Source organism: Eurosta solidaginis, chromosome 4 (assembly GCF_040869045.1).
Source record: "Eurosta solidaginis isolate ZX-2024a chromosome 4, ASM4086904v1, whole genome shotgun sequence".
Classification (NCBI taxonomy): domain Eukaryota; kingdom Metazoa; phylum Arthropoda; class Insecta; order Diptera; family Tephritidae; genus Eurosta; species Eurosta solidaginis.
In genome coordinates, this window is record NC_090322.1 from 214236661 (window position 1) to 214264148 (window position 27488).

The following is a 27488-nucleotide window of genomic DNA, read 5'->3' on the forward strand; positions in this document are numbered from 1 at the left end:
TGCCTTAATTAGTGTCTTTGTGGCACTTAATTGCATGCATATCGTGTCTAAACAATGCCATGGTCATTCGCCTAAAAGTAGACTTAGACAAGAAATAATTTACTGTTAAGTGATGAACACACTTGGCGATAATGACGTGCACAAATACTAACACATACATGCATGCTTGTCAAAGATTATGAATCTGTAAGCATTTTTCGAATTTTTGTTGTTATTCTTTTTCTCCTACACACGCACCCAATCAATACTCTGAATTGTGGTCAATCCTTGCATGTACGTATGGGAGTATGTTATTCGTATCTGTCCCTGTTTATATATGGCGCGTGTATTAATAACTAGCCAGCTGTGCTGACCGAGGTTATTGTTTATCCTTCAATAATTTGCAACACACACACAGACATATCAACACCTACATACTCAAATAAAAGCTCAGCACTATGCATTTGATTTGTCTGCATAGCTAACTTACAGTTTATTATCACTTCTGCGGCATTCTTTTGATTGTTTTTAGATTTTTATTATATTTTTTTCTTGTTTGGTTATTTAGAAGTTACTTCTCTCACATTAGTACATAGGGAAGCAGTACGAAAATGTTTTGCCGCGCTTTTCAGCTTGCATAGTTTTCGCGTTTATAAATATATTTATTTCACTCGTATTAGAAAATGAAAAAAAATGCCTTCTTATGCTACATTAACACTAACGGACAACCTGTTTAAAGCCTGCCGCAGTTATCAGTCAACTGAAGCGAGTGAAACCAAAAACGTAGCGAACAACTTAAAATTGTGTGACGGATAAACAACAGTTGTGTTAGATTGTAAGCTTTTCTGTTATTCATTGCTGAAAGCTTTCATTTGATTTTTTTTTTTCTTTTTTTTTTATTTTATTTAAAACCACATGCTGTTGTTTTTATATTCTCTTATCACTATTAATGCAACAAATAGACAGCTTGTCGCCAACAACATATCGCTCATGTACTTCAATAGTGTCATAACTCAAAAAACACAATTTTCCAGGAGAGCCATTCATAGATTTTAACTGCCATATGTTGCGCATATAAAGGCATATTTTCGTTTTTATAGCACGTGGTAAATTTTTAACTGATCACAAAGATTCTTTTATACAACATAGATCATGATATTGGGTACGTTTATATGTTATTAACTCGAAAGTCATGTTTTTTGAGTTATGACACTGTGGAAGTAAATAAGCGATATATACATATGTGTTCATATTTACTATGTAGATATGTATATTTAACGTTCAGCTCTATCACAACTAGGAGATACGACTCAAAGGTGTTTTATAGCCAGCGAGGAAGTTGTTTCCCCTCGCGTGATTTAGTATCGTCATCGACCATATCGAGGGCCACCTTTCTTATCGCTAAACAGCTGCATTGAATAACGCTACCGGCTGTCGCATCGTAGTGCTTGTTCTAACACACATGCCCGGTAATTGCCTACAAAGTGCAGAGCAGCAACAAAGCCCTCTGTTGACATATATACATTTACTTTACATATTTTAATTGTGTTTTTTATTATACCTTTCATGAACATGAAATGGTATATTAACTTTGGTCCGATGTTTGTAACGTTGAGAAATATAGAAGATAGACTCACCATTAAGTATACCGAATTGATCAGGGCGACGAACTGAGAAAGCCATGTCCGTCTGTCCGTCCGTCCGTCTGTCCGTCCGTCCGTCTGTCTGTTTGAACGCAAACTAGTCCCTCAAATTTTGAGATATCTCAATGAAATTTGGCACAAGTATGTATTTTTGTATTATATTAGACATTTGTCGGATCCGGTAGGATCGGACCACTATAACATATATCTCCCATACAATCGATCGTTCAGATCCATTTCTCCTTTAATTTAGACAGTATAAACGTGAAACTCGGTGATATATATTTTAATATACCATAGAAGATTTTCTGAAAAAATCACTTTGATCGGAGCTATATATAACATATATCCCATACAACCGATCGTTCAGATAGAAATATTTTTGGCAATTTCTCCCTTAATTTCCAATATAAAAACGTTAAACTTGGTGATATTTATTCTAATATATCATAGAAGATTTTCTGTAAAAATCATTTCGATCGGAGCTATATATAATATATATCCCATACAACCGATCGTTCAGATATGGGTGTTTTTGTCATTTTTTTATATTTATCTTAAAATTGTTTAGGTATGTACATCTGTTCACTATATATCTCTTATCTTATAAAATAAAATAAATGTAAGGCGCGATAACCTCCGAAGAGATCTAAGGCCGAGCTTCTCTTCCAATTTGCGTCGTGCTCCTCCTACAAATTGGCCGGACGGGACCTACATGTTTTATGCCGACTCCGAACGGCATCTGCAAGGCAGATGAGTTTTCACTGAGAGCTTTTCATGGCAGAAATACACCCGGAACGCTTGCCAAACACTGCCGAGGGGCGACCCCGCTTAGACAAATTTTATTCTAATTTAAAAACTTTATTTCTAAAATTTTGATTGCGCTTTTTCCGGGGTGCGAACCCAGGGCATACGGTGTGGTAGGCGGAGCACGCTACCATCACACCACGGTGGCCGCTTCTTTCTTATCTTATACATCGCATTATTTGGAGATTACGAATGGTATAAGATCATTGTTCAGCCGTATTCATGAAAGGTCTGAAGTCTTCGGCAGAGCCGAAGGCAGTCCCGTCCTTACTTGTTTTGTTTTAGTTTATTTCAATAAATTTGTTTTAATCAATTAAGTTAAATTTTTTTTATTTTTTTTTTTTTTTTTTTTTTTTTTGTATTTTATATTATATCATGTTATCTTTTTATTTAATTTTTTATATCATTTTGCATTACTTGAAATTTTTTCATTCCATTTGTTTTGTTTTGCTTCATTTTATTTTACTTCATATATTGTTGCTTTTGTAAAATCATCACGAAAGTCATCATAATTCTAAAAACGACTCTGTGGTTATAACAACCCTGAGTCCTTTTTTTTAGTATAAGTTTATAAATACAACAACAAAGAAAAGACAAGAAAAGAAAAGAAAAGAAAAGAAAAGAAAAGAAAAGAAAAGAAAAGAAAAGAAAAGAAAAGAAAAGAAAAGAAAAGAAAAGAAAAGAAAAGAAAAGAAAAGAAAAGAAAAGATAAAGAAAAGAAAAGTAAAGGAAAATAACAGGAAGACACTTCCGGTTAGTGAACAAAACCAAATACTCGTGTTTTAATTAGCCAACAAAAATAAAGTTTCTCAAATAAATTAATCCCCATTGGAAATCTGAATATTTCACCTTATTCTAATTTAATTTGTTTTACTTTTGTGTCTTATGGAGCTTTTCGGCAGTTGGTTTTAAAGCAAGAAACAAGGTTTTTTCTTCTACATGTTCCAGTGCTATTTTGCACCTTCCTCGGGAAGTCTGTTTATTGGACAAAAAACATAAAATAATTTATAAACATAACATCGACAAAGTATATAGCATTTTCTAATAAACACTTACATTTATTGTATTTGACAATTTTTCCACTTAAAACATATTAATTTACTGAAATATTTATTTTATTTATTTTTATTCAACGCCGTGGCGTAAGCACAATTAATATTGTCCACATCGTCCTTAAAATTGATACCCTTTTTTATTTTTTTGCTGAATTCGAAGGCCTTCCATTGACAGTCTTGTTTTTTCTCTTCCTTCTACATCTAAAATATTTACATTTTCAAAATCAGCTGAGTGTTGTTTATTTGTTAAGTGTTGAATAAGCGCAGTTGAGTTTTTTCCATTTTTGGCATCTGCTCTGTGCTCGGTGATTCTGACACCCAAAGCTCTCCTTGTTTTGCCAATGTATATTTTGTTGCACTTTTCTTCAACATTCCCATTGCACTTTATTTCGTATATGACGTTGTGTTGTTCCTTCTCTACTTTGTCTTTTGTTCTTGTGAATATTTTATTAAGTGTTAAGTGTGGTTTGTAGGCAAAGCATGTATTGTTCTTGTCCATTATTTTGTTCAATTTTTTGATGTCCGTTAAGCCTTTCACGTCCTGTAGTTTAACAATTGCTAATATGTCATCTACATATTTATTTATGTATTTGACATATATCTCTTTGGATTTCAATTCTGCTATGCTGTCGTCAATCATTTTTTCAAGTACGGTGTCTGCCACAGAGGGCGAAAGTGTGTTTCCCATGGGCATACCGTATATTTGTTGATAGAAGGTGCCATCATAAACGAAGTAATTAATCGGTGGGTCTTATATTCCAAAAATAAGGAAACAACGCCCGCGGGCGTTACTCCCCGGGGATTTTTTGCACTGCACAGAGGTATCGCCCTAAGGGCCATAGAAGCTACGTCATTGGCTGAACCACGATCTTCAAATTGTAGCGAGTTAGACACTTACCCATCCAGAGTTATTCTTCATGCATGATGTTCGTCCTGCATATGGTGGGTCCCCGATGAAACAAACAATGTTTTCGAATGCAATGTATACGAAATACTTCTAAAAGGAACTCCTCTATGGTCGAACCCCGTTAACACTACGAGTTTCCTTTTACTTCCGTTATAGGCAATGACCATTGAGTGGGGCGAAGCATTTCAGCTATAGCAATAACAGCATTGTGTCCTTTCAGCTCTGCCAAAATTGACTTAACGGTAGTCGACAAATTAAGAAGAACAAAAATTATTTTCCAGAAGCCGAAATTTCAGTACTATACAAAATCTATATAACTTAAGTGCTTCCTGAGTTAAAACTAACTTCGTGGGGGCCAATCGCTCATCATCATTATAAACTGGAGCTTAAACTCCGTGATACTTTTAACCAAGCGCAACACTGCAGAAACCTTCTTAGCGATAACTCACTTCAATTGGAAATACCATGGGAGTACAAGTCATCCTTCTTTTGTTTCTCCCAAATTATTGGGAGCCATACATTAGGAGAGTTTTCATTCATAGGAGGAAAATTTGTATTTTCAATATTCTACCAATTCCAAAGTCGCACTTGTTGGCAAGACTGTATCTGCGTTAAATTTCTAGACTGGCATTTTATTCAATTTTAACGCTCCACTTTGCCGTGTGAAATGATGCTTTGATATTTACTTGGTAGGTGACAAAGGCAAAACTCTTGGATGCCGTCTTCCCATCATGCACCCTTTCTGTACTTAGTTGTCTGCTATTAACTACTTTTTATTTCCGGCAGTCTATCAGCTGTCCATTCACCTGTGCTTCAGACCAACTTTTTTCACACTATTAGTTCAAGGATGTCCTTATCATATATGCCATATATGTAAGTAAATTGTTCTAGTGTGTGTTAGTAGCTTTATTTATATAGCTTTGGTGATGGCCTCGTACTTTCAACAAGGTTATATTTAGGTATGAATACATAAGTGCAGTTGCAAAGGTCGTGATGCATTCATGTGGGTGTTGATTATATGTGTATGTATATTTTCACCACATCGTTTTTATCTCTTATCAACAGTCGTTGCAGTTTTTTCGTTTTGTCTGTCGTGTTTTGGATACCCTTCAACCATACTCTACCATCGCAATGTTCCTCAACCCACAACTTCATGAGCGTCCTTTCAGACATTTCCGCATAAGAAACTTTCACCTCTTTTGTTGGCCATGCAAATGAAATAGCTAACAATTGGGAAATTGGCTGAAAAATCCAAGAAGGTACTTATAGGGTTGTGCCTTGAGTTCATTAGCATATCGTCGAATATACTAAAGGGAGTGCAGAGCTCGTAAAAATATAAGAAGGTGCGATAGAACTCCTCAAGACCAAAATGTTCTATTATCAGTTTAAAAACGTGGATGTCAGATAAACATGTTATAACAAAAAAATAATTGTAGTTAAATCTACATATGTAGGCCATCCGGCTTTGGTTTTATACTTGGATTATCCCCAAGCACCGGAGCGCAAAACTATTAGGAATGTGGGTTCTGGCCGTTTTCCTTTCATTAAGGCTAATCTCTCTGTGCTTACTGATGAGGTTTCCAAAATTTCTTGGCCCGCCTACGATGGAGATGTGGAAAGGAGTGGTACTCACTTTAACAATGATTTGTATGCGATATTCCAAAAATGCGTACCTACAATATCTAACACCTCTTTAGCAATTCCAACTTCTGCTTGGAGCTCTAAAGAACTCAAATATCTTAAAAATCGAAAAACGCGTTCTTTTAAGAGATTCCCATTATCCGGATCAAGAAGTGACTATGCGGCATACTCTATTCTGCGCCACAGGTACAATAGGCTACAGGGAAGATGTTATGCGGACTACTTAAAAACGATTAAGCATAAAATTTCCTCTAATCCAAAATCGTTTTATTCGTTCATCAACTGGAAAAGAAAAATCAAGAGGTTTCCAACCGTAATGAAGTTTAATGATCTAAGTTCTAATAATGACAATGAAATTGCCAATATGTTTGCCACCTTCTTTAAATCTAATTACTCCACTCCCTATGCCTCCCCGTCATTGAACTATCCATTCAAAATGTCCTCGGGTAATTCAGCATTTGTTCCGTATATTCATACGGAAGACGTACTAAGACATCTTGAAAGCGTAAAAAATTCCTATTCTAGCGGACCTGGAAATTCCATCTCTTATGCTAAAAACGTGTGCTGAATTCCTGTATAAACCTCTTACATGTCTTTTTAATGCATCCCTAAAGGAAGGGATATTTCCCAGAAAGTGTGTCACAAAGCAACTAGATCATAGGGTATCCTCAACCATTGACTTGTCTCAACATGGTTTTTGCTCGGGTAAATCTACCGTAACTAACTTGCTTGAGTTCACAACTCATGTGCTGAACGGATTTAAGGTTAATAGCGAAATTGATGTTATTTATATTGATTTTAGTAAAGCTTTGAGATTTTAGAAGTACGCCTAGTTATGAGTATGAGATCTAATGGTACTCAAGCCCAAATGCTTGTTGGGTATATTCGACGCCATTTCGAACTAACGGAAATCAACGATAGGTTAACTAGAGTTTAACCCAGCCAGATCGGACGCTTAAGCTCAGCTTAAACTTCAGTTAAAGTAGACTGAAAAGCTGCAGAATAAGTTTAAGCGTAGTTTAACTGACAAACTGAGTTAAACTTGTGCTGAAAAACCGGGGCTTAAAGACTCGCGGCAGTGGTAAATAACTCGCCACAATATGGTTTGTTCTAAATAGCGGAGACACGCACAGTGTGTCACAGTGCATAGCCTGTAGCTTTATCGGTTGGAGAAATAGTGTAGAGATTAACATGGGGAGACACCTTTCAGTTGCAACTCAGCACATATAATGCATACTGAAATTTAGCAGTACTAATTTTCTGCGCAAGAATGTAATGATTGCAGATAAATTTACACACTTACTTTCCATATAAAACTTAAATAGATGTGAATAAACATAGCTAAAGAACGCTTTCCCGAGTTGCCTCCTCCCGCCAATATTTTCATGTGAGCAGCGCCGTCAAAGTTTTTTGAAGTTAAGCGCCAAATACACGACACGAACATTTCCGCGAACATTCCCGTTATGTCATGTTTCTGCGACCTGTTCTGTCGTGTATGGTGGTGTTTGCCAGTTCGCGCAAATGTTCGCCAAAAATTAATAAATTTTGATTTTTGGCGAACATTTGCGCGAACTGTTCGTGCATGTATGGCGAAATAGCTCATAATCGTAGTAATTTCTGAACGGAACAGACGTGCGCGGAAAAGTAAAATGGACAATAAAAAATTTCTGAGTGAATTTATTGAAATGTATAAATCTTTGCCATCATTGTGGCAAGTAAAAAGCAAAGATTATATATATATATATATAAGATATTTTTTTACGCTTAATTGCCATAGCGAGCAATATTGCTGCAGCACAATTGTTGTCCGTATTCATCGCTGTCTGAAAGAGAACTAATGTTCGGCCAAAAGTTCGTATGGTGTATGTCCAAAGCTGCGAACAAGATTACGGAATGTTCGCGGAAATGTTCGGGTCGTGTATTTGGCGCTTTAATGGTGACATAACTATATCCAGACGCATCGAACCAACCTTATGGAAATCAATGTAATCGATTAATGGTGCCACGCCATAACCTAAATATATTTGAAATGGAAAATTTATTAACTTTTTGCATGATAAAAAAAGGAGGTAGTTCCAATCAAATTTTTTTGACGTTTTAGGTGATTTTTGAAGTTTCATAATGTTTGTTGTTTTACTAGAAGCGTTGCCATACCGTTACTGTTTAAAGGGCGAATTTGTGAGCCAGATAATTTGTTAATTACTTCTTTCTAGTTTGGCTATGCTGCCTTTAATAAACGTACTTTTTCAAAAATAGATGTCGCTTCTTAGCCTTTCGCCGTATGAGTTAAATGAAAAACAGCGGCGTCATCTGCCTATCACATTTCACGTGTGCGAAAATTTCACGACATCTGCTTTTCAAGTCTCTCAATGATCCAGAGCATTCCCGTGAGAATTGAGCGTGAGCCGGAGCTGTAAAACTCACTGGATGACAGCAAATGGTGACTTATAACCATAAAGCCATAACAAGATAAAACAGCTGATCACACCTACCTTATGGAAATCAATGTAATCGAGTTAGCGTTATGGTATGGGACCATTAATCGATTACATTGATTTCCATAAGGTAGGTTCGATCAGCTGTTCTACCTGGTTATGGCTTTATGGTTATAAGTCACTATCAATTCGCCCTTAAGGCGAAATTGTGGTTTTTCGAGATGGTATTTTCCTTTAGGTCATCTCAGACAATAATATGCTTTAGCACGATTTATGTGCATATATATATCTATTGAGAATACAGTAAAAGATGCAATTTTATTGAAAAATAGTGGATAATTACTCATACGTTGGTTTATGACTAATATCTTTATGGCAGCTTGACCGCTAGACAGAAAAAAAAATTCACGAAAAATATTGTTGTTCTAGCATGGCCCTATTATCATGCCCCTGCAGTGGATATTTCTCAAGGCATGTTGAGAAAAAGTGTGCCTCCAAAGTCTGCACATCTATGTCAATGCTAAAAGGGCACAGAATATGTATAGGCGGGTCTGCCCCAAGGTGACCCCTGGTACAACGGGCAAAGACACTCTCATAACTAGTGTCTAACCCGCAGAGCTACAGGGTAATGGTCTCCCTAAGAAATGGTTTAACAATTCCCTCCTAAAGCGCAACGCTTGAATTATACAATAAATAAAAAAATAAAAAATGAGGACTTGTAGCCAATTTATCAACTAATTGCGGTGTCTGTTTATAATGACCTCCTTTGAGCAAGCAATTGACAAACGTGTATGTTTTTCAAAATATTCTGAGCAAACGTACGGGCACTTAACGAGGCTATATTCCCTTGCTTTGCATACTTCGATCCATGTTTCTTCCATAAAAACAATTTTCGGGAGCTCGAAAAACTTATTAAATACCTTCTTTTCTAGGCTGATATTTAGTATTAAAATATTTCCAAGGCTTGCGGCTCATTTTTCTTTTCTTTTATTCATGACACCCTCTGAAACTGCTCATATCCTTTTTATTTATATCACCCTCTGTTTAACTCACCATTTTTGTGTCTGGTTCTTTCTCGCTCTAACACACGGAAGTGCAATTGGATTGTGAATTCCTTAAGCCAATAAAAATTATTTTCAAATTGCAAATTCGAAACGTCGCTGGCGCTAAATTTTTGTTTTGTTCGTAGCGAAATTGTGTGTATTGTATTAATGTTAATATATTTCCTCTACTAAGTTATTTGTATTTATCCTTAATATTTTTCATATATTAACTGGATAGCTTGAGTATGCCTGAAAACCCAACAGATAAATTTAATTGGGATGACATTGATGTTGGCAATCACGTGCTGAATCACTCGCAGCAATTTTTTGGTAAGCGTTGGTTTGTGTAATGTTTTACGTTGTAGCAAAATTGTTATCCAAAAGAATTACTTTTTAATGTTTGCCTCTACTCTTTTGTCAATTTGAATTATGACAGCAAAGAAACATTTCGAGCACGAACGCATGGACGATTCGGTAGTAGGAATGGATTTGTTAAAAGAACTAGGTAACTGGCAAAAGTGCATAAATATTGTTCAGATTATAAATTTGGCTCCTCATGTTTCAGATGCTATCACATTCGATGATAAAGAGAACGCCAACTTCGTAAATACACCAAGATCAAAGAAATCACCATTGAAGCAAATACAAACGCTCATGACATCAAACGAAGGCAATAAGCCAGAAGACGAAAAATATATAAAAGGCCAAAGAATAAATCCTGTTAATGCGAAAAATGTTCAACATCATTCCGATGAAGAAATTGTGGATCAAAAAACTTCACCAGCAAAAGAATTACAACCATCCGCAGCAAGTCCCATAAATTTTTCAGATTCCCTGATTGCACGAAATCGAGCACGCATAAACCCCGGTGGCAACAAGAAAATCTCGCCTCCCAAATCACCCTTACAAGATACCGAACCCGCCACATCGAATGCTGTAATGCTCTCAGAGTCGCTCATTACACGTAACAAAGCACGCATCAATCCCGGTGTGAAAAAAGAGAAATGTGCAACGACGACAACAGCAAAAATTCTTGCTGCTAATGCTATCCAAACAGGCACCATTACAAAACTAACATCGCCGCAGGCGCAACCAGCAGCACCTCATGCCTATGAATGCAAAAATTTGTACAAACGCCGAAAAGAGGAACTATTGCAGAAACAATTAGACGAAGAGCGTAAAAAGCGCGAGTTTCATAGTAGGCCAGTGCCAAATTTTAGCGCTTGCCATAAATCGCTGCAAATGAAAAAGGTCGTACATGCTGTTACTATGCCAGTAACACCCTTAGTTTTGAAAAAATCACTTGAAACTGAAGAAAAACGAAAGCAAAAGGTAGTTTATGATTTTCCTAACTCTATTCACATGAAAATTTTATAATTTGAAAATTTACGTTGTTGCAGTTAGAAGAATTAAAGAAACTGCATCCACCACGGTTTGAGCCACGGCCACCAACCGTAGTATATGAAGAACCTTTTGTGCCCAAAAAGATGCCAACAGTTTTAGTACCATGTCCATTCAACCTTCGTTCAGAGCGCAGGCTTCAAGAACGGAAATTATATGATGCAGCTATGCAACGTGCTAACGAGGAAAAACAGAAACAGGTAGAAATTGTAAGAAAATCAATGGAATGCCTTTTTTTTGCAAATATGACTGGTACGATATTTTATCATGGTTGGGTGGAATGCCACCCTTATCGCCTGTCTCGGTTTGCACCTATCTAAGCCTTTCGAAACTAATTTTTTAAATCATAACAGCATTGAAATGATGAATAGGATCAATGACATATGTGAACTGGCGAAAAATAGTTCTCGTTAGATCCGTAACTTATAGTTTGTAGAAAAAGTTCGACAGTGGCGTAGTTATTGTTTGAGTGAAAATCGTTTGCAGTCACTAATCGTGGAACGTAATACGGGCGTTGTTTTTTATTTCTGTCTCAGAATTTGTTTTAAACGCTTAAACTCAGAATTTTGAACGGAACGCTCATTAACGTCCTATCTCAGGTCAGAATGTATTGAATTTGCACTAATCCAGGTAGTTTTTGAGAAAATTTCAAAGCAGGCGTTCTTCAAGCAAGTTTTAAAATATTTGCCTTTCAAAACTGGAGCCCAGTAGAGTGATGCTCCATTCGACTTGTGACACTGTCGATTTGGCACTTCCTCTTCTAGGAGTTCTGGGAATTTTTCTTTAAGAACTGGATTCGCCGTGCAATTCCCGACTTAGAGGTTCAACGTCAAAAAATTCACTCGTGTAAAATCAAGTCACGGAGTATTTATAGTCGAAATTGAATTAAATTACTTGCTGTGTTTTAGGTGCATCTCATTATCACGACATGCCAATTCCCAATACGACAGTCCATAATTGATGGGAATTTTCGTTCCCGAATTTAGAATTTTTGTCGGGATTTGATTATTTCTTCATTTTGATTTGGATTTTAGTTTGTGAACTATGTTTTATTTGTATTTCGGTTTTGTGTAAGTGCGGACCAAGTTTTACATCCGTTTTAACATATATGTTGCTCATTTTTTTGAAGTTTTTTTTTTTTATGTATTTTGCACACAACTTTGATCAAATTGCTGAATTGGGAAGCCCGAACTTCGAAGTTTCAGATTTTTTTAGTTACTGATTGATGATTTGATCTAGGTGTGCGATATGTGATTTGAGTACGAAGCCACAAAAGGATATTGCCATTTCAAAATGAATAATTGGAACAGAAAGTGACAACATGCCCCAGCGGGTTAGGGGATCAGAATATACCCGCGGTAGGTATGCCTGTCGTAAGAGGCGACTAAAATACCAGATTCAAGGGGTTGGGTAGCGCAACCCTTCAGGTTGCCAGCGCAATATATAGCTTCTCCAAACCCAATTGTCAACCTCACTTTTCCGCGGCGAATCCTGTTTCACTAACAGACGAGGCTTTGGCGACCCCAAGCTCCTCATGGAACTTGGGGGTGGAGAGGGAGGGAATGGCCTGAAGGTTTAATGTGGCCACATAAATCGTTCCCGCTTCGGTAACACAGCACCATTAAGGTGCTAGCCCGACCATCTCTGGAACGATTTATATGGCCACATTAAACCTTTGGGCCATCCCTCCCTCCCCACCCCCTAGTTCCATGAGGAGCTTGGGGTCGCCAGAGCCTCGTTTGTTAGTGAAACAGGATACGCCACGGATAGGTGAGGTTGACAATTGAGTTTGGAGAAGCTATATATTGCGCTGGCAACCTGAAAGGGTTGCGATACACAGCCATTTGAATCTGGTATTTTAGTTGCCTCTTACGGCAGGCATACCTACCGCGGGTATATTCTGGCCCCTAACCCGCTGGGGGCTAGCTTTGTTCTCCTTCCTTGTTTTGTGGACATATGTCTGCCAGCTCCATGCAGCGAATTGAGTCAAATTTTAAACGATATTTCCAAAACTTATTGAAAATGTAAACTGGGTCTGTATTGTGTTGTACCGTCCGTGATCGGATTCAATTTTTTAAATCGCAATCACATTGAAATGGTGGTAATGGAAATTTAACAAAATAACTTCAAAAAACTAATATTTATCGCTCAACGCACGTTTTTTTTAGTCGTTGTAAGTTAACAAGGAGAAGAGTCCAACTGTGTCCGTAACTGTCAAGCTTGTTTAAATTTTTTTTGATAACTCTCACCCTTTTGTAACATTGACACCAATTGACAACTTCAAGAAAAATTTTTCAAATGTTAATAGTAACGAGTAAGGAAGTCTAAGTTCGGGTAAACCCGAACATTACATACCCAGCTGTACCCTTGAAATGCTGTTGTTGATTGTTTTGTGTGCTTAATATTATTACAAGGCTGCGCAATAATACATATTGTAACGAATTTAGTGAACACTCCCCTTATTCTACACCTTATACTAACGATACTAGCGATACGAACTAAATTGTTGAATAAATAACTCCAATATTCAATAATCCAAAATGGTCTTCATTAAACTACTTTGAAAATACTTCACAATAACACTTATACTTCGCAACTGATAGCGTACTTAAATCAAACTGATTGCTGCTTACTCAGCTTTCTCTCATTTTATACTCCCTGCTGTCTCGTTCGCATACTTCTAGGCATTTCTTCTTCTACAATTTACTACTTAGTTACCAGCTATAAACTACAGATGCACGTTTATAGCCTTTCGCATAGCCATATGCGCGTGTATATGTGAGTAATACTTCCACCGATGATTGCATACTTTTGTGAGTATCTCTCCACTGCTTGTATGTACATATGTGTAGACATAATGATTGATTTGTTTATGTATATTATACTGTTTTCACACAGAATCTTAATGATCTCATTTCACCTTCTAATGAAATCGTAAATGTTTTGCTTTCACACAGAAGTAACTGCTCGATTAGTATGAAGGATGAAATGTCAAGCGAATAAAATGACAATGCTATATGACAGACAATCATGGCGGAACGATACAAGGTGGCAGCATGGTGACGTACCTACAAACATAAAAAAATTCCATGTAGTTGTAAATTCGATGAACAAATGTCAAAATGGTACTGCGCCGGTAGTTGATGTATCAAATCTGATAAAAAAGGTTATAATCAGCTGTTCGATGCGGCCACTTTGTATCGGTCCGCCATGTAGACAATGACATTTACTTTGACAAATGACATTTTTAAGCACTGAACACACCAAAAACTAAGAAGCGGAACGCTGCCACCAGAGTTGCATAACGAAATTTTCAAACTTTTATAGAAATATATTATTACCTTCATCTGCGCACTTTTACAAAATCTTTTATATAAAAGGCGATTTAAACGATTTAGTCCATTTTTACTGAAAATATTTAGTGTTAAACACCAAATTTTTCGTAGAGTTATGGCTCCAAAAACGTTGGGAAATGCATGGTAAGAAAGGGCAGTGCCACGCCCATTTTTTCAAGATTTGAATTTTTTCCCATTTCTTGTTATAATGGCACAAAATACGATTGGTACAAAAATATTTTTCGCCAAGATTTAACTTATTATTTTTGCCAATGACACTTCTTAATGTCATTTATATAAAAGAGGGCGTGGTCCTTAACCAATCTTATCCATTTTTACTAGAAATATTTCCTGCTATAAGGAAAACATATGTACCCAATTTTGTTACGCTATGTAAATTTTTCTTCGAGTTATGGCTCCCGAAACATTGAAAATTTGCTTAGACAAAAAAGGGGTGGTACCACGCCCATTTTCAAAAATTTTAGTGTTTTGCAATTTAATGTCATAATTCAATTTAGATAGTAAAATTCAATTGATACAAAGCTCTTTTTCGCTAAGTTATAGCTTATTATTTTCGTCTACGACCCTTTTAAAAATCTTTTATATGAAAGTGGGCGTGGTCTTTAACCGATCTCGTCCATTTTTTTCTAGAAATATTAACTGCTGTAGGGAAAACTTGTGTACCCAATTTTATTACGATCCGTTAATTTTTCGTCAAGTTATGGCTCCCGAAACATTGAAAATTTGCTTAGTCATAAAAGGGGCGGTGCCACGCCCATTTTTTAAAATTTTAAGTTTTTCCTGTTATAAATCCACTTGGAGAATGAAATACCATTGATATAAATCTCCTTTTTGCAAAGATATTGCTTATTTTATTCGTCCTCGACCCTTTTAAAAATCTTTTATATAAAAGTGGGCGTGGACCTTAACCGATTTTCTTCAAAGCATTCCTTATAGTAAAGGTAACCTCTCTGTCGAATTTTGTTACGATAGGTTTAACGATTTTTGATTTATGATTAATAATATTTGTAAAATTGATTTCATCACAAGTGAGCGGTGCCACGCACATTTAACAATATTTTCAAATTTTTATGAAGAGTCAATATCAGTCTACACGTCAAATTTTAATATTCTATGTGTATTATTTACTAAATAATCAAGTTTTTTTTGTTTTCCAAAATGTTATAATATTAAAAGTGGGCGTGGTTATCATCCGATTTCGCTCATTTTCAATACCAATCTATTCTGGGTCCAGATAAGCTCGTGTACCAAATTTGGTGAAGATATCTCAATATTTACTCAAGTTATCGTGTTAACGGACAAGCGGACGGACGGACATGACTCAATCAAAGTTTTTTTGGATACGGATATTTTGATATATGGAAGTCTATATCTATCTCGATTCCTTTATACCTGTGCGACCAACCGTTATCCAATCAAAGTTATAATACCCTGTATACAAGTACAGTGGGTATAAAAATTCGAAAGAACTGAATTCAAGATATGTACATATAATAAAAAAGGCAATGTCGTTCGAAAAATATGACGGTGGCTGATAACGGCACGATAATACGTTGGCCCTTGTTAAGTATTGGAAGAACTAGTATGCAAAGAAACTGAATGTAAAAGGGCCCTAACCTTACGGATCTGGCAACATTAAATCTGTCAGTTACGGAAGAGAACAGAGGAGGAATGTGTTGACAAGAGTGAAAATACGTAATAATGTGAAGACAGAAAAGTAATTGAGTAATTTGATTTTTGTTCATTTTCGAGCATATTTAATTTGTATTCAACTACGACGATCATTGCGAAAACAAGAAAGGTTTTATAGATAAAAAAAATACGTGTTACTTTTCTCAATGAGAAAATAAGAATATACGTGATTTTTACGTAATTGTTACGGTTTCATCTTTGGAGTAAATTTTTATATTGAAAACCCAAATAGAAAGTTTTTAAAGTTAAATATAGATAATTTTGTTAAATGTGTAAAAATTTTTGCCGAAACTTAAGGAAATCGTGTAAACTGCTTCGGAATCAGCGAACTGCACCTGAATCGCCGTTCCAACGAGTGCACCGCCTACGTAATAAACATCAAGAGCATATCTTATAGGTTTTGATATTTAACATTTTAATCACTGCTAGCCACACCTCTACACACAATAAACTACTAACTATACCTGGAATTTTGGATATTTCTTCATCATGGTCGATCGTCTAGTAAACTCGGAAGCTAACTCCAGACGCATTGCAATGGTTGAAAGTTGCTTTGGTAGCTCAGGTGTACCATTAGCAATTCCAGGTCGCGTACTTGTTGGTGAAGGCGTTCTTACAAAGATGTGCCGCAAACGCCCAAAGTCAAGGCAATTTTTTCTATTCAATGATATCTTAGTTTATGGAAATATAGTAATCGGTAAAAAAAAATATAATAAACAACACATTATGCCTTTGGAAGAGGTATCACTAGAATCTTTGGAGGATAATGGACAATATCGTAATGGTTGGCTCATACGTACCATGACCAAATCGTTTGTTGTTTATGCCGCTACAAGCACGGAGAAACAAGAATGGATGGCACACATCAATAAGTGTGTTGAGGATTTATTGCGCAAGAGTGGCAAAAAGCCCGTTGAGAATCATGCTGCAGTTTGGGTGCCCGATGCGGAAGCTACACATTGTATGCATTGCAAGAAAACACAATTTACTATGATTGTACGTCGTCACCATTGTCGTAATTGTGGTGCTGTTGTATGCGGTCCATGTTCATCAAAAAAATTCCTACTGCCTCAACAAAGCTCGAAACCAGTACGTGTTTGCACTGCTTGTTATGAACGGCTTTCCAAAGCAGTCAAAACGGAATCTGCTAAAGCAGCACTAGCTGCTGCCGGTGGCAATCAAGCTACCCCGACTTCAGCGTCTATGGACGGCAATGGCGCAGGCGCAGTTGGAAAATTAGCTGATAGTTCTGGTGATGATGATTCGGATGAGGAAGGTACTGGAGTTGGTAATGAAACCCATGATGAACCACGTTTCTACGGTGATACCACTTTATCAGCTGATGAGTCAACGGCATCATCAGCGGCGCTCAATTCAAGTCATACACCCAGTACTAATAACTGATGCGTACAGATGAAAGCGGTGGAGGCGGGAGGTGTGTTAGATAAAGGTGGGGGTGACGGTAATGTTATTAGCGGATAGGGGGTTACATACCGTCACACGGGCACAAGTAAAGTAGGGTGTGACAATAAGCAGCGAAATAAATATAAAAAAAAATCATAAATTTAAGCATCAACAAAAAGAAAAGGAACAAACTGAACTAAACAACAACCAGAACAGCAACAGGATGATGAACGTAAAAAAAAGGTGTGACGTTTTGTCTGGCAACGGAAGGGACCAACGAAAATATTTCTACTTAAAAACGGTGAGATTTTAAAACATCCACACGCATATAATTTTGCGCTTGTATCTATAAATACATTCCTATCATATTGATTGATTGATTGGGCTTAAATCCCCCAGCGGGTTAGGGGGTCAGAATTACCCGCGGTAGGTATGTCTGTCGTAAGAGGCGACTAAAATGTCAGATTCAAGGGGCTGTGTAGCGCAACCCTTCAGGTTGCCAGGGCAATATATAGCTTCTCCAAACCTAATTGTCAACCTCACCTATCCGCGACGAATCCTGTTTCACTAACAGACGAGGCCCTGGCGACCTCAAGCTCCTAATGGAACTTCGTGGTGTGGTGGGAGGGGATGGCCTGAAGGTTTAATGTGGCCACATAAATCGTTCCCGAGATGGTCGGGCTAGCACCTTAATGGTGGTGTGGTACCGGAGCGTACCGGATCTGTATCCGTCAAAGGACCATCACATCGATAACACCTTCGGGGAGCAACCTTATCGCTACAACAACAACAACATAGGGCATTTTCGAAATAGCAACCGAGATAGGGTAATATTCCACTGACCACTCTAAATGAAGCTTTCAAAAATTTAGATATATTATAATTCATAAAAGGGAATACAGTCCAGTCCTTTTTTTTTTTGAGATTATCTGAAGTCTATTTAAAATCGCCTGCTATAATCTTGGTTGTCGCCGTTGTTCTCGTCGTCGACAGCTTGTTGCTGAATTATTTTAATTTGCATAACTCATTTGCGCACCAGCGTCAACAATTTAAGTACTTGTGTTCGTTGGCATCATCATCATCAAATATTGTACGGCAGAGCGTATATATGTCTGTACATTTGTATGATATACTGCTTAATATACATATATATATATATATTATGCTTATAAGTACGAATGTTTGTATTAATCTTATCTGTACATGTTTATTAGCAAACAAGTTGCTTTGTTGGATCTACACATTAAATTGCCTTAGTTGTGATTATATTCTTCTTCAATTTGGCGCTATGTCGAGTTTTTTTTATCTTTTCGTTGAGTCTCTTTTGAGTACATATCGACGTCTGAGCAGAGGAGTGCTCTACTTCGGTAGCCGCTTCGAGAACTTATCTCAGGGAACTTTTGGAGAAAGCCCTACCTTAGCTATATATATTCTGATTTTAAAACGTAGTGTTTTGAAAAAAAAATTTTAGGAAAGAGATGCAGAGGACAGTGATGTGCAGCTTTGAAATCTTCTGCTTTTCATTGTAGAATGCGCTGTTAAGAGGCGATAAAGCAGTTCCCAGCTGGTTTGGAGGTTAGAACAGGGATGCACCTTAACGTTAAGCTAATCGTTTATCAAAAAATTTCCACCGTTTCCGTTGTAACACTTCGAAATATTATCGATAAAGAAATTATCAAGATAAATTGTATCTCGTTTTTAACCGAAACGAAAAGCTTTCGTTAACGTTAAAAACGTTAACGAAAACGTGATACTTTATGTTTGAATTGTGCTGGCAATGCTATAGCCATGGTGAAGCCGTAAGGTGGCAACAACGAGCGCACATACACACACAAACTCTATGTAATTTGTTTGTGTAATTCGTTGGTGGTAATGTCAAAAATACTCTGAGAAATGTTCGTACTGTCAAAATTCATGAGAAAAGTTGCAATCAGCTTGGCTAATGCTTTCACCTTTAATAACTCCGCCATCAATCAGCTTTGCCAGCATAGTTTGAAATTAATAATCAACATAAACGATTTGATTTCGTTTTGATATGGCAGAAAACGAAACGAAATCATTTCGTTAATTTGACGATCTTAACGTTAATAAACGAAACGAAATGACTTCGTTTCGTTTATTAACGTTGATTATCGTAACGAAATGATATCGTTTCGTTGGTTAAGCATGCCTGGGTTAGAATATACCCGCGGTAGCTATGCCTGTCGTAAGAGGCGACTAAAATACCGGATTCAAGAGGTTGTGTAGCGCCAGGGCGATATATAGCTTCTCCAAACCCAATTGTCAAACTCAACTACCCGTGGCGAATCCTTCCATTTCATTAACAGCCGGGGCTATGGCGACCCCGAACTCCTCATGGATCTAGGGGGTGGGATGATGGGATGTCCTAGAATGTCGCATGTGGTCATAACAAATCGTTCACGAGATGGTCGGCTTGGTACCGGAACGTACCGGATCTGCATCCGGCAAATGACCATCAACATCGATAACCCCCCAAGGCCTTCGGGGAGTGTCCTTATCACTACAACAACAACATCAGGCGGTAAAGCATGGCTGTCGTAAGAGACGAAAAAAAAAGCTGAGATTCCGTTGTGATTGCCCCAGATAGTTGGGCCTAAGCAGCCTTGTTGTTGTTGTTGTTGTAGCAGCAATGCTCGCCCCACCTAATAGCCGCGACCGATCACAAATTGTGATCAATATCCTCTAACGGGAGTCCAAGGAAACTTGCCGTTTCAACAGGGGTGGACTATAAGGAAAGGGGTGTTAGAGGCGTTGGTTCCACATTACAATTAAAGAGATGGTTGGTGTCATGTGGGAACACATTGCAAGCGGGGCATACATTTTGTATGTCGGGGTTGATTCTGGATAGGTAAGAGTTTAACCTGTTACAGTATCTAGAACGAAGTTGAGCAAGAGTTACCAAAATCTAGATCCTGATCAAACGTCACACCCAAGATTTTGGGGTGTAGGACAGTCGATAGCGTAGTGCCATCGACGTGGATGTTCAAAATGGTCGACATTTGGGACGTCCATGTTGTAAATAAGGTCGCGAAAGATTTAGTCGGTGATAATGCCAGGTTTCGCGAGGCGAAAAAACTGGAGAGATCAGGGAGCCGTTTATTTTATTGCATAGCGCATCGATCTTTGGGCCTGGGCCTGTGGCCATTATTGTGCAGTCATCGGCGTAGGAAACGATTGTGACTCCTTCCGGTGGTGAAGGTGGCTTAGATATGTAGAAATTAAACAAAAGTGGGGATAGGACACCACCCTGTGGCACCCCTTGTTTAATTCTCCTTGGTTTTGATGTTTCGTTTCTAAATTGCACCGATGCCTGCGGACCACCCAGATAATTTGCGGTCCACCTTTTAAGACATGGGGGAAGGGTAGACCCTTCCAGGTCTTGCAGTAACAAGCCATGGTTGACCGTATCAAAAGCTTTTGATAGGTCTAGCTTGTGTTTTTTCACTTCCTACGGCTGGGTTCTCAGGTGCCGTATTTCCTCAAAATGCTTACGGAGATGACTCCTTAAGCCCCTAGGCGGTGCTGGTTCATCAATCAGATGTCTGTTGGGGTGCCCAGTTTTCTGGGTATTCAACAGGAACTGTTTGGTCAGCATCTCATTTCTCTCCCTGATGGGGAGTATTCTTGCCTCATTAGGCAGATGGTGTTCTGGGGACATAAGAAGACAGCCCATGGCGATTCTGAGAGCAGTATTTTGACAGGCATGTAGCTTCTTCCAGTGGGTAATTTTTAGGCTTGGCGACCATATGGGTGACGCGTAGCATGTAATCGGCTGGCTAATTGCTTTGTATGTAGTCATGAGCGTTTCTTTATCTTTTCCCCAGGTACTGCCAGCGAGGGATTTGAGGATTTTGTTACGGCTCTGAATTCTCGGAACAATTGCTGCTGCGTGCTCACAAAAATGTAGATCCTGATCAAACGTCACACCCAAGATTTTGGGGTGTAGGACAGTCGGTAGCGTAGTGCCATCGACGTGGATGTTCAAAATGGTCGACATTTGAGACGACCATGTTGTAAATAAGGTCGCGAAAGATTTAGTCGGTGATAATGCCAGGTTTCGCGAGGCGAAAAAACTGGAGAGATCAGGGAGGTAGCCGTTTATTTTATTGCATAGCGCATCGATCTTTGGGCCTGGACCTGTGGCCATTACTGTGCAGTCATCGGCCTAGGAAACGATTGTGACTCCTTCCGGTGGTGAAGGTAGCTTAGATATGTAGAAATTAAACAAAAGTGGGGATAGGACACCACCCTGTGGTACCCCCTGCTTAATTCTCCTTGGTTTTGATGTTTCGTTTCTAAATTGCACCGATGCCTGCCGACCACCCAGATAATTTGCGGTCCACCTTTTAAGACATGGGGGAAGGGTAGACCCTTCCAGGTCTTGCAGTAACGAGCCATGGTTGACCGTATCAAAAGCTTTTGATAGGTTTAGCGCTACGAGTACTGTTTATGGTGGGGGTATTGATTTAAACCGCAATTTATCTGGGTGCTAATGGCATTTAGCGCGGTGGTAGTGCTATGGAGTTTTCTGAAGCCATGCTGATGGGGGGCTAGCTGAAAATTTACTTAGAAATAAGGGAGAAAAATGGCTTCAAGCGTCTTTGCCACTGGCGATAGGAGAGATATCGGACTATACGACTCACCTATGTTAGCTGGTTTCCCAGGCTTTAGTAGCGGGACCACCTTGGCCATTTTCCATTTCTCGGGTATGACAAAAGTGGAAAGAGACAGGTTGAAGACATGCGCTAAATATTTGAAACCCTCTTTGCCTAGGCTTTTAAGCATCGGCATGGCTATGCCGGCTGGGCCCACTGCTTTGGATGGTTTAGCACGACCAATGGCGTCCAAGCTTAGCGGTGATGGTGATTGGTGACGCGCTGAATTTGTATTTATGTGCGTGTCTATTGGTTCTCCGTCTATCTTTGTCGACCGTAGGATGCATTATATATTGGCGGCAGAAAGCGCTCGCGCATTTTTCGCATCCGACAGCACTTTGTCGCCAAAGGCGATAGAAACTTTGTCTTTGTGCTTAGTCGGATTCGATAGGGACTTTACGGTGGACCAAAGTTTACCCACACCGGTAGAAAGGTTACAACCACTTAGGTGCTCCTCCCATTTCGCCGCTTGTGTTCATCCACAAGCAATCTGATGCGTTGGTTTATATCCCTTATTTGGGGGTCGCCTGGATCAAGCTGTCTTATAAGGTCACGTTCTCTCGCTAAGTGTGCGGCCTTCGCCGGGAAGTGGGGCCGGATTTCGGGAATTCTCCCGGCGGGAATGAAATGTGCCGAGGTGGATTCAATGACCTTACGGAAGGCACGCCCCCCTTTGGCGGGCATCAGTCGGGATAGGGAGGGCAGCAAAGCGGTTGTCTGTAAAGGATTTATAATCTTCCCACTTTCCTTTTTTGAAGTTTATGAAAGTGCGTTTTTCAGTGACGATGAAGTCGGCGGTACGCTCGAGCGAAATAAGCATGGGCAGGTGGTCGGATGCCAATGTTACCATCGGCTGCCAGTTGACGCAGTTTACGAGTTCTGCGCTCACGATTGAGATATCTGGCGAGCTGTGACAGCTTCCTACCATACGTGTGGGGGCGTCTCCGTTTATCGTGCAGAACGTCGTTTCTTCTATTTGATCCGCCAACATCTCACCCCTACTGTCCGCCCGCAAGTTTGAATGCCATAGATCATTATGGGCATTGACATCGCCTAGGATAATGCGATTGTTGCCAGTGAGTAAGGCCCTGATATTAGGGCGGTATCCACTGGGGCAACAGGTGGCAGGAGGGATGTAGATGTTGATGATTTCTAGGTTTGCATCGCCTGACCGGACAGATAGGCTTTGACGTTCTAAGACATTGTCCCTGCGGTCGATGCCAGGATCATATATATAATATTGCACAGAGTGGTGTATGATAAACGCGAGGCCGCCTCCATTCCCGCTCTCGCGGTCTTTCCTGTGGACATTATACCCAGATCAGGTCTGCAATCCAGATCTTGCTTTGAGTTTAGTCTCTTGAATCGCAGCAATGCGGATGTTGTGCCGCTTCATGAAATCGACTATCTCCGTAATCTTCCCAGTTAGTCCATTACAGTTTAACTGCAGAATTCTGAAGTGCATAAGGGGAGACGCCGCCACTCTGGGGGTAAGTGACGGGTGACTACGCCTGGGTTGTGGAAGGCCAGGACGCAATTGCTGTTGTGGCTCTGGGACTGGGCGTCCTTTGGCAAGCATTGGGGTACCCGGATGATTTGGGTTTGCGACCTGCCAACATGGCGCGATGAAACCCGTCGGGGGGTTGCCGTCGCGAAGACCAGAACATCTAGGAAAGTGGCACCACCCAAGGCAGGAGCTGCATTGGGCGGATGTCGCAAACCTATATATTCTGTGCTGGCAGACGGTGCAAACGGAGGTAGGGACTAAGAGTCTGTTTCCCTGACCTGTACGATTGCTGCCGGAAAAGAGGGGGAGAAGACGGGGGCAGGGGCTGATGCTCAGCATTGCTACCAACTCTACTACGAAGGTAGTAGTTATGAGTGGTATCAGCTGTTTGAGTGGGGCGCGAGCAGCAGCGGGTACTTGTTGTGGCTTGCTGAGCAGCGGGGCTGCTGGAAGGTAGTGGGGGGCGCTTAGGCGTAGACTACGGGACGCCCTTGGGCGTGAACACCAAGGAGCCACAAAAGATTTATAAAAGTTACGTGGACGTCGGGTTTTGGGATCAAGCCCAGAACAACCTGTCCGATGCAACCATCCCTTGCACGAGACACACTGAACAGAGTATGACCGTCCTAAAAAGATTCTTTTCCGGCAGATGCAGCAAAACCATTTCTCAGGACCGGGGTCAGGAGACGGAGCCGGATTGGATTCGATGCCTTCCCGGAGTAAGAGAGTATGGAGAAGTCCTGCTGCAAGGAGCTGCTGGGAGGATGACAATTTGTGGGAAGGACGAAACAAATTAAATGGGGTCACACTGAAATGACAGTCCTTGGTCGGGAAAAATCCCGAGTCGTTCCGGTACATAGAACCGACTGCCTTGGGAAGCGCCTAAGCAGCCTTGTCAGCTTTCGCTGGCCCATATTATGAAGACGCCTACCAAAGAAAATTTACTGACAAACTCCTGTAACCGGTAGTTACGGTAAAACCATGTCCTTTTCATGAACCCTTACTCGTCCCAAGAGTGTAAGAGGATTTTTGAGTTTAGTGACTTTTCCTTTCTGAAGCTCTGCATAAAAGGTAGAGGTGCCAAAAAACAAACAAAAGAGATTCAGAACTGAGCCATACTTATGAATGTACAACGCGATGCCCGCCCGACCCCTGAAATATTATTAGCCGTAATGAGAACAAGTCCGAAATTTCTTAGACCTAACGTAACTTGGTGCCCGCAAACAGAAAATATCTATACGCCTCGCCAAGTTTTAGCAAATCATTCAAAGTAAGCTCCCTATGAGATTCAAGAGTTTTTAAGGCATTACGGTAATTTTTCGGATAAACCATAATGCTTGGTTTTCACAAGGTCAAATTTGACTACAGACTTGACCATATATTGTTGTTGTTGCTGTAGCGATAAGGTAACTCCCCGAAGGCTTTGGGGAGTGTTATCGATGTGATGATCATTTGCCGGATACAGATCCGGTACGCTCCGGTAACACAGCACCATTAATGTGCTAGCCCGACCATCTCGGGAACGATTTATATGACCACATTAAACCTTCATGCCATCCCTCCCTCCCCATCTTCAAGTTGCAAGAGGAGCTTGGGGTAGCCAGGGCCTCGTCTGTTAGTGTAACGGGATTCGACGCTCGAAGGTGAGGTTGACAATTGGGTTGGAGAAGCTATATATTGCGCTACACCACCCCCTCAATCCCATATCATGAAAACCGCTTGTCAAACAAACGTTTGCCGTCCGTTTTGATTACAAAGGACAATTACATGTGCCAATAAGTGAAAGCGACAAGAAAATTGTATATTATAATTTCATTTTGACATAAGCAAAACCAAGTAAAAGTCATAGAACCGGCTCTCGACCGTTGAAGTCGCACCGATAAACGTTAATATACTGATGTATGTATGTATGTATAATGTACATGTGGCTGGATCGCAAGTGGAAATGACTCACCACAAACATAAATACGTTCAGCGTCAAAGTCCATATGAAAGTAAACGCAACTGGGAAGGCAACAAAAACTAACAATAACATCAATAGTTGGTATCCGTACCAGGCGATCTGCTCTCCGATAAATCGCGAATTTCAAATGTAAAGAATTCTAAGGAAGTTTATTAAAAAATTAATAAAAGTACATATTGCAGTCTTGAGAAACTCTCTCCAATGCAAATTTTGTAGATGTGAGCTTGTATTCATACATTTAAGAGCGTAAACCCGCATTTAATTGTATTGCACTCCGCTTCTGTTATCAATTCATACAAAATTGCAGTTTTGTTTTTGCTCGTAAATAATTTTCCGTATACACGATATGCTACAAATCGACCCGCTTGCTGTTGTTGTTGTAGCGATAAAGACACTCCCCGAAGGTTTTGAGGAGTCCTATCGATGCTGATGGTCCTTTGCCGGATACGTGTCGGTAACAAGGTTCTACCCAACCATCTCGGGAACGATTTAACATAACCACATTGAACCTTCCTCGCCTTGCGTAGGTGAGGCGCACAATAGGCTTGCAACTGTGAATTGCGCTTATCAACCCCTTCAATCCGAAATCGACCCGCTCTAAAGTATCGATGTATCTATATCTAATGAATTCTCTATGATAATGCAAACGCATTGTCGTGCCCACCTTAATGTTAGCGTAAACAAAAGATGCATGCTTACCAAATTAATGACTAAAATATTTACGTTTGTAAGCGTAAATCTATGTACATATACGCCTTATAAAGTCTGCACTTGTCATCGGATTTTCCGTAATACTTTGTGTTAAGTATGTATGTCGTTTTAAAAACATAATTTATCGAGCCTAATTCTTCAAACTTTGCAACAAATAGAAATGAGTCATGGAATTTTTTTTCTGTTCAAGGGGTTGATAAGCGCAATTCAAAGCTTTATAGATTTGCAGCTTTCGCAACCCAATTTCCAACCTAACTTGTTACAAATTTGAATAAATCATACACATATTATCACATCATGTCGGAATTTTTTCATTTTGATTTTCGGGATAAATTCAAGACTATTTTAGGAATATATTCAAGATTATTGTTGGGCTGTCTTCGCATCAATAAGTTGTTATTTTCGAGATCAATTCAAGATCATGCCGTGGTCTCGGATCATTTCAAGACTATTTCAAGTTTGCAGTTGTTTGTAGGGTCATGTCGGGACTTTTTGGGGTCACTCCTTCATCCTCCTAATTGGAAGGGTTGGCAATGCACAACCTAATATCTATATTCTCAATTCAAGAAATTTGTCTTTTTATATTCTTCGTGCTGACGGCGCCAATTAATTGTTTTTCTGCACTACTGCAATATGAATCATACACACATGCATAGAATATTTCCATAAGAATTAAAAATAAATATTTATTAATAATCAATTTGAAATAACAATATAACAAGAAAGAAGCATTCCTAACAAATAAATACAAGAAACTCTTCATTAGAATTCTGAAGAAACACTTTCTGCTAAATACGTAATATAGAACCCCGACATACGTAATGCATGTTCTGCATCTGATGTGTCCCCACATGACACCAACCATCTTTTCAATTGTAATGTGGAACTTACGCCTCTAACACCAATCTTCCTATGGTACGCCCTTGTTGAAACTGCCAGTTTCCTTGGACTCCCGTTAGAGGACTTTGATGACAATTTGTGAGTAGTCATGCACATTGTTAACACAACAACAAATATTCCTAACAAATAAATACAAGAAAAACGCTTCATTAGAATTCTGAAGAAACACTTTCTGCTAAATAATTCGTTGTTGTTGTTGTTGTTGTTGTAGCGATTAGGTTACTCCCCGAAGGCTTTGGGGAGTGTTATCGATGTGATGGTCCTTTGTCGGATACAGATCCGATACGCTCCGGTAACACAGCTCCATTAAGGTGCTGGCCCGACCATCTCGGGAACGATTTATATGGCCACATTAAACCTTCAGGCCA

At 39.3% G+C, this 27488-nt stretch overlaps 2 protein-coding genes across 4 annotated transcripts in view; one reads left to right on the plus strand and one right to left on the minus strand.

Moving 5' to 3' along the window:
- Rab27 (RAS oncogene family member Rab27) overlaps positions 1 to 714 on the minus strand; it is a 60326-nt gene extending 59612 nt beyond the window's left edge. Inside the window, exon 1 of the mRNA XM_067784733.1 lies at positions 470 to 714. The gene's annotated coding sequence lies outside the window, so the exon portion shown is untranslated. The remainder of the gene's footprint in view (positions 1 to 469) is intronic.
- An 8860-nt stretch (positions 715 to 9574) lies between these two features.
- mei-38 (meiotic 38) overlaps positions 9575 to 27488 on the plus strand; it is a 28292-nt gene continuing 10378 nt past the window's right edge. The window contains exons 1-4 of one of the 3 annotated variants that reach the window (XM_067784736.1): positions 9575 to 9840; positions 9947 to 10015; positions 10076 to 10842; positions 10911 to 11120. In XM_067784736.1, the coding sequence (XP_067640837.1) occupies positions 9756 to 9840; positions 9947 to 10015; positions 10076 to 10842; positions 10911 to 11120 (1131 nt within the window). In that variant the 5' untranslated portion in view covers positions 9575 to 9755. Of the gene's footprint in view, positions 9841 to 9946; positions 10016 to 10075; positions 10843 to 10910; positions 11121 to 15964; positions 17665 to 27488 lie in introns of those variants that run through there. The other 2 variants (XM_067784737.1, XR_010953125.1) reach the window with 2 other exon arrangements.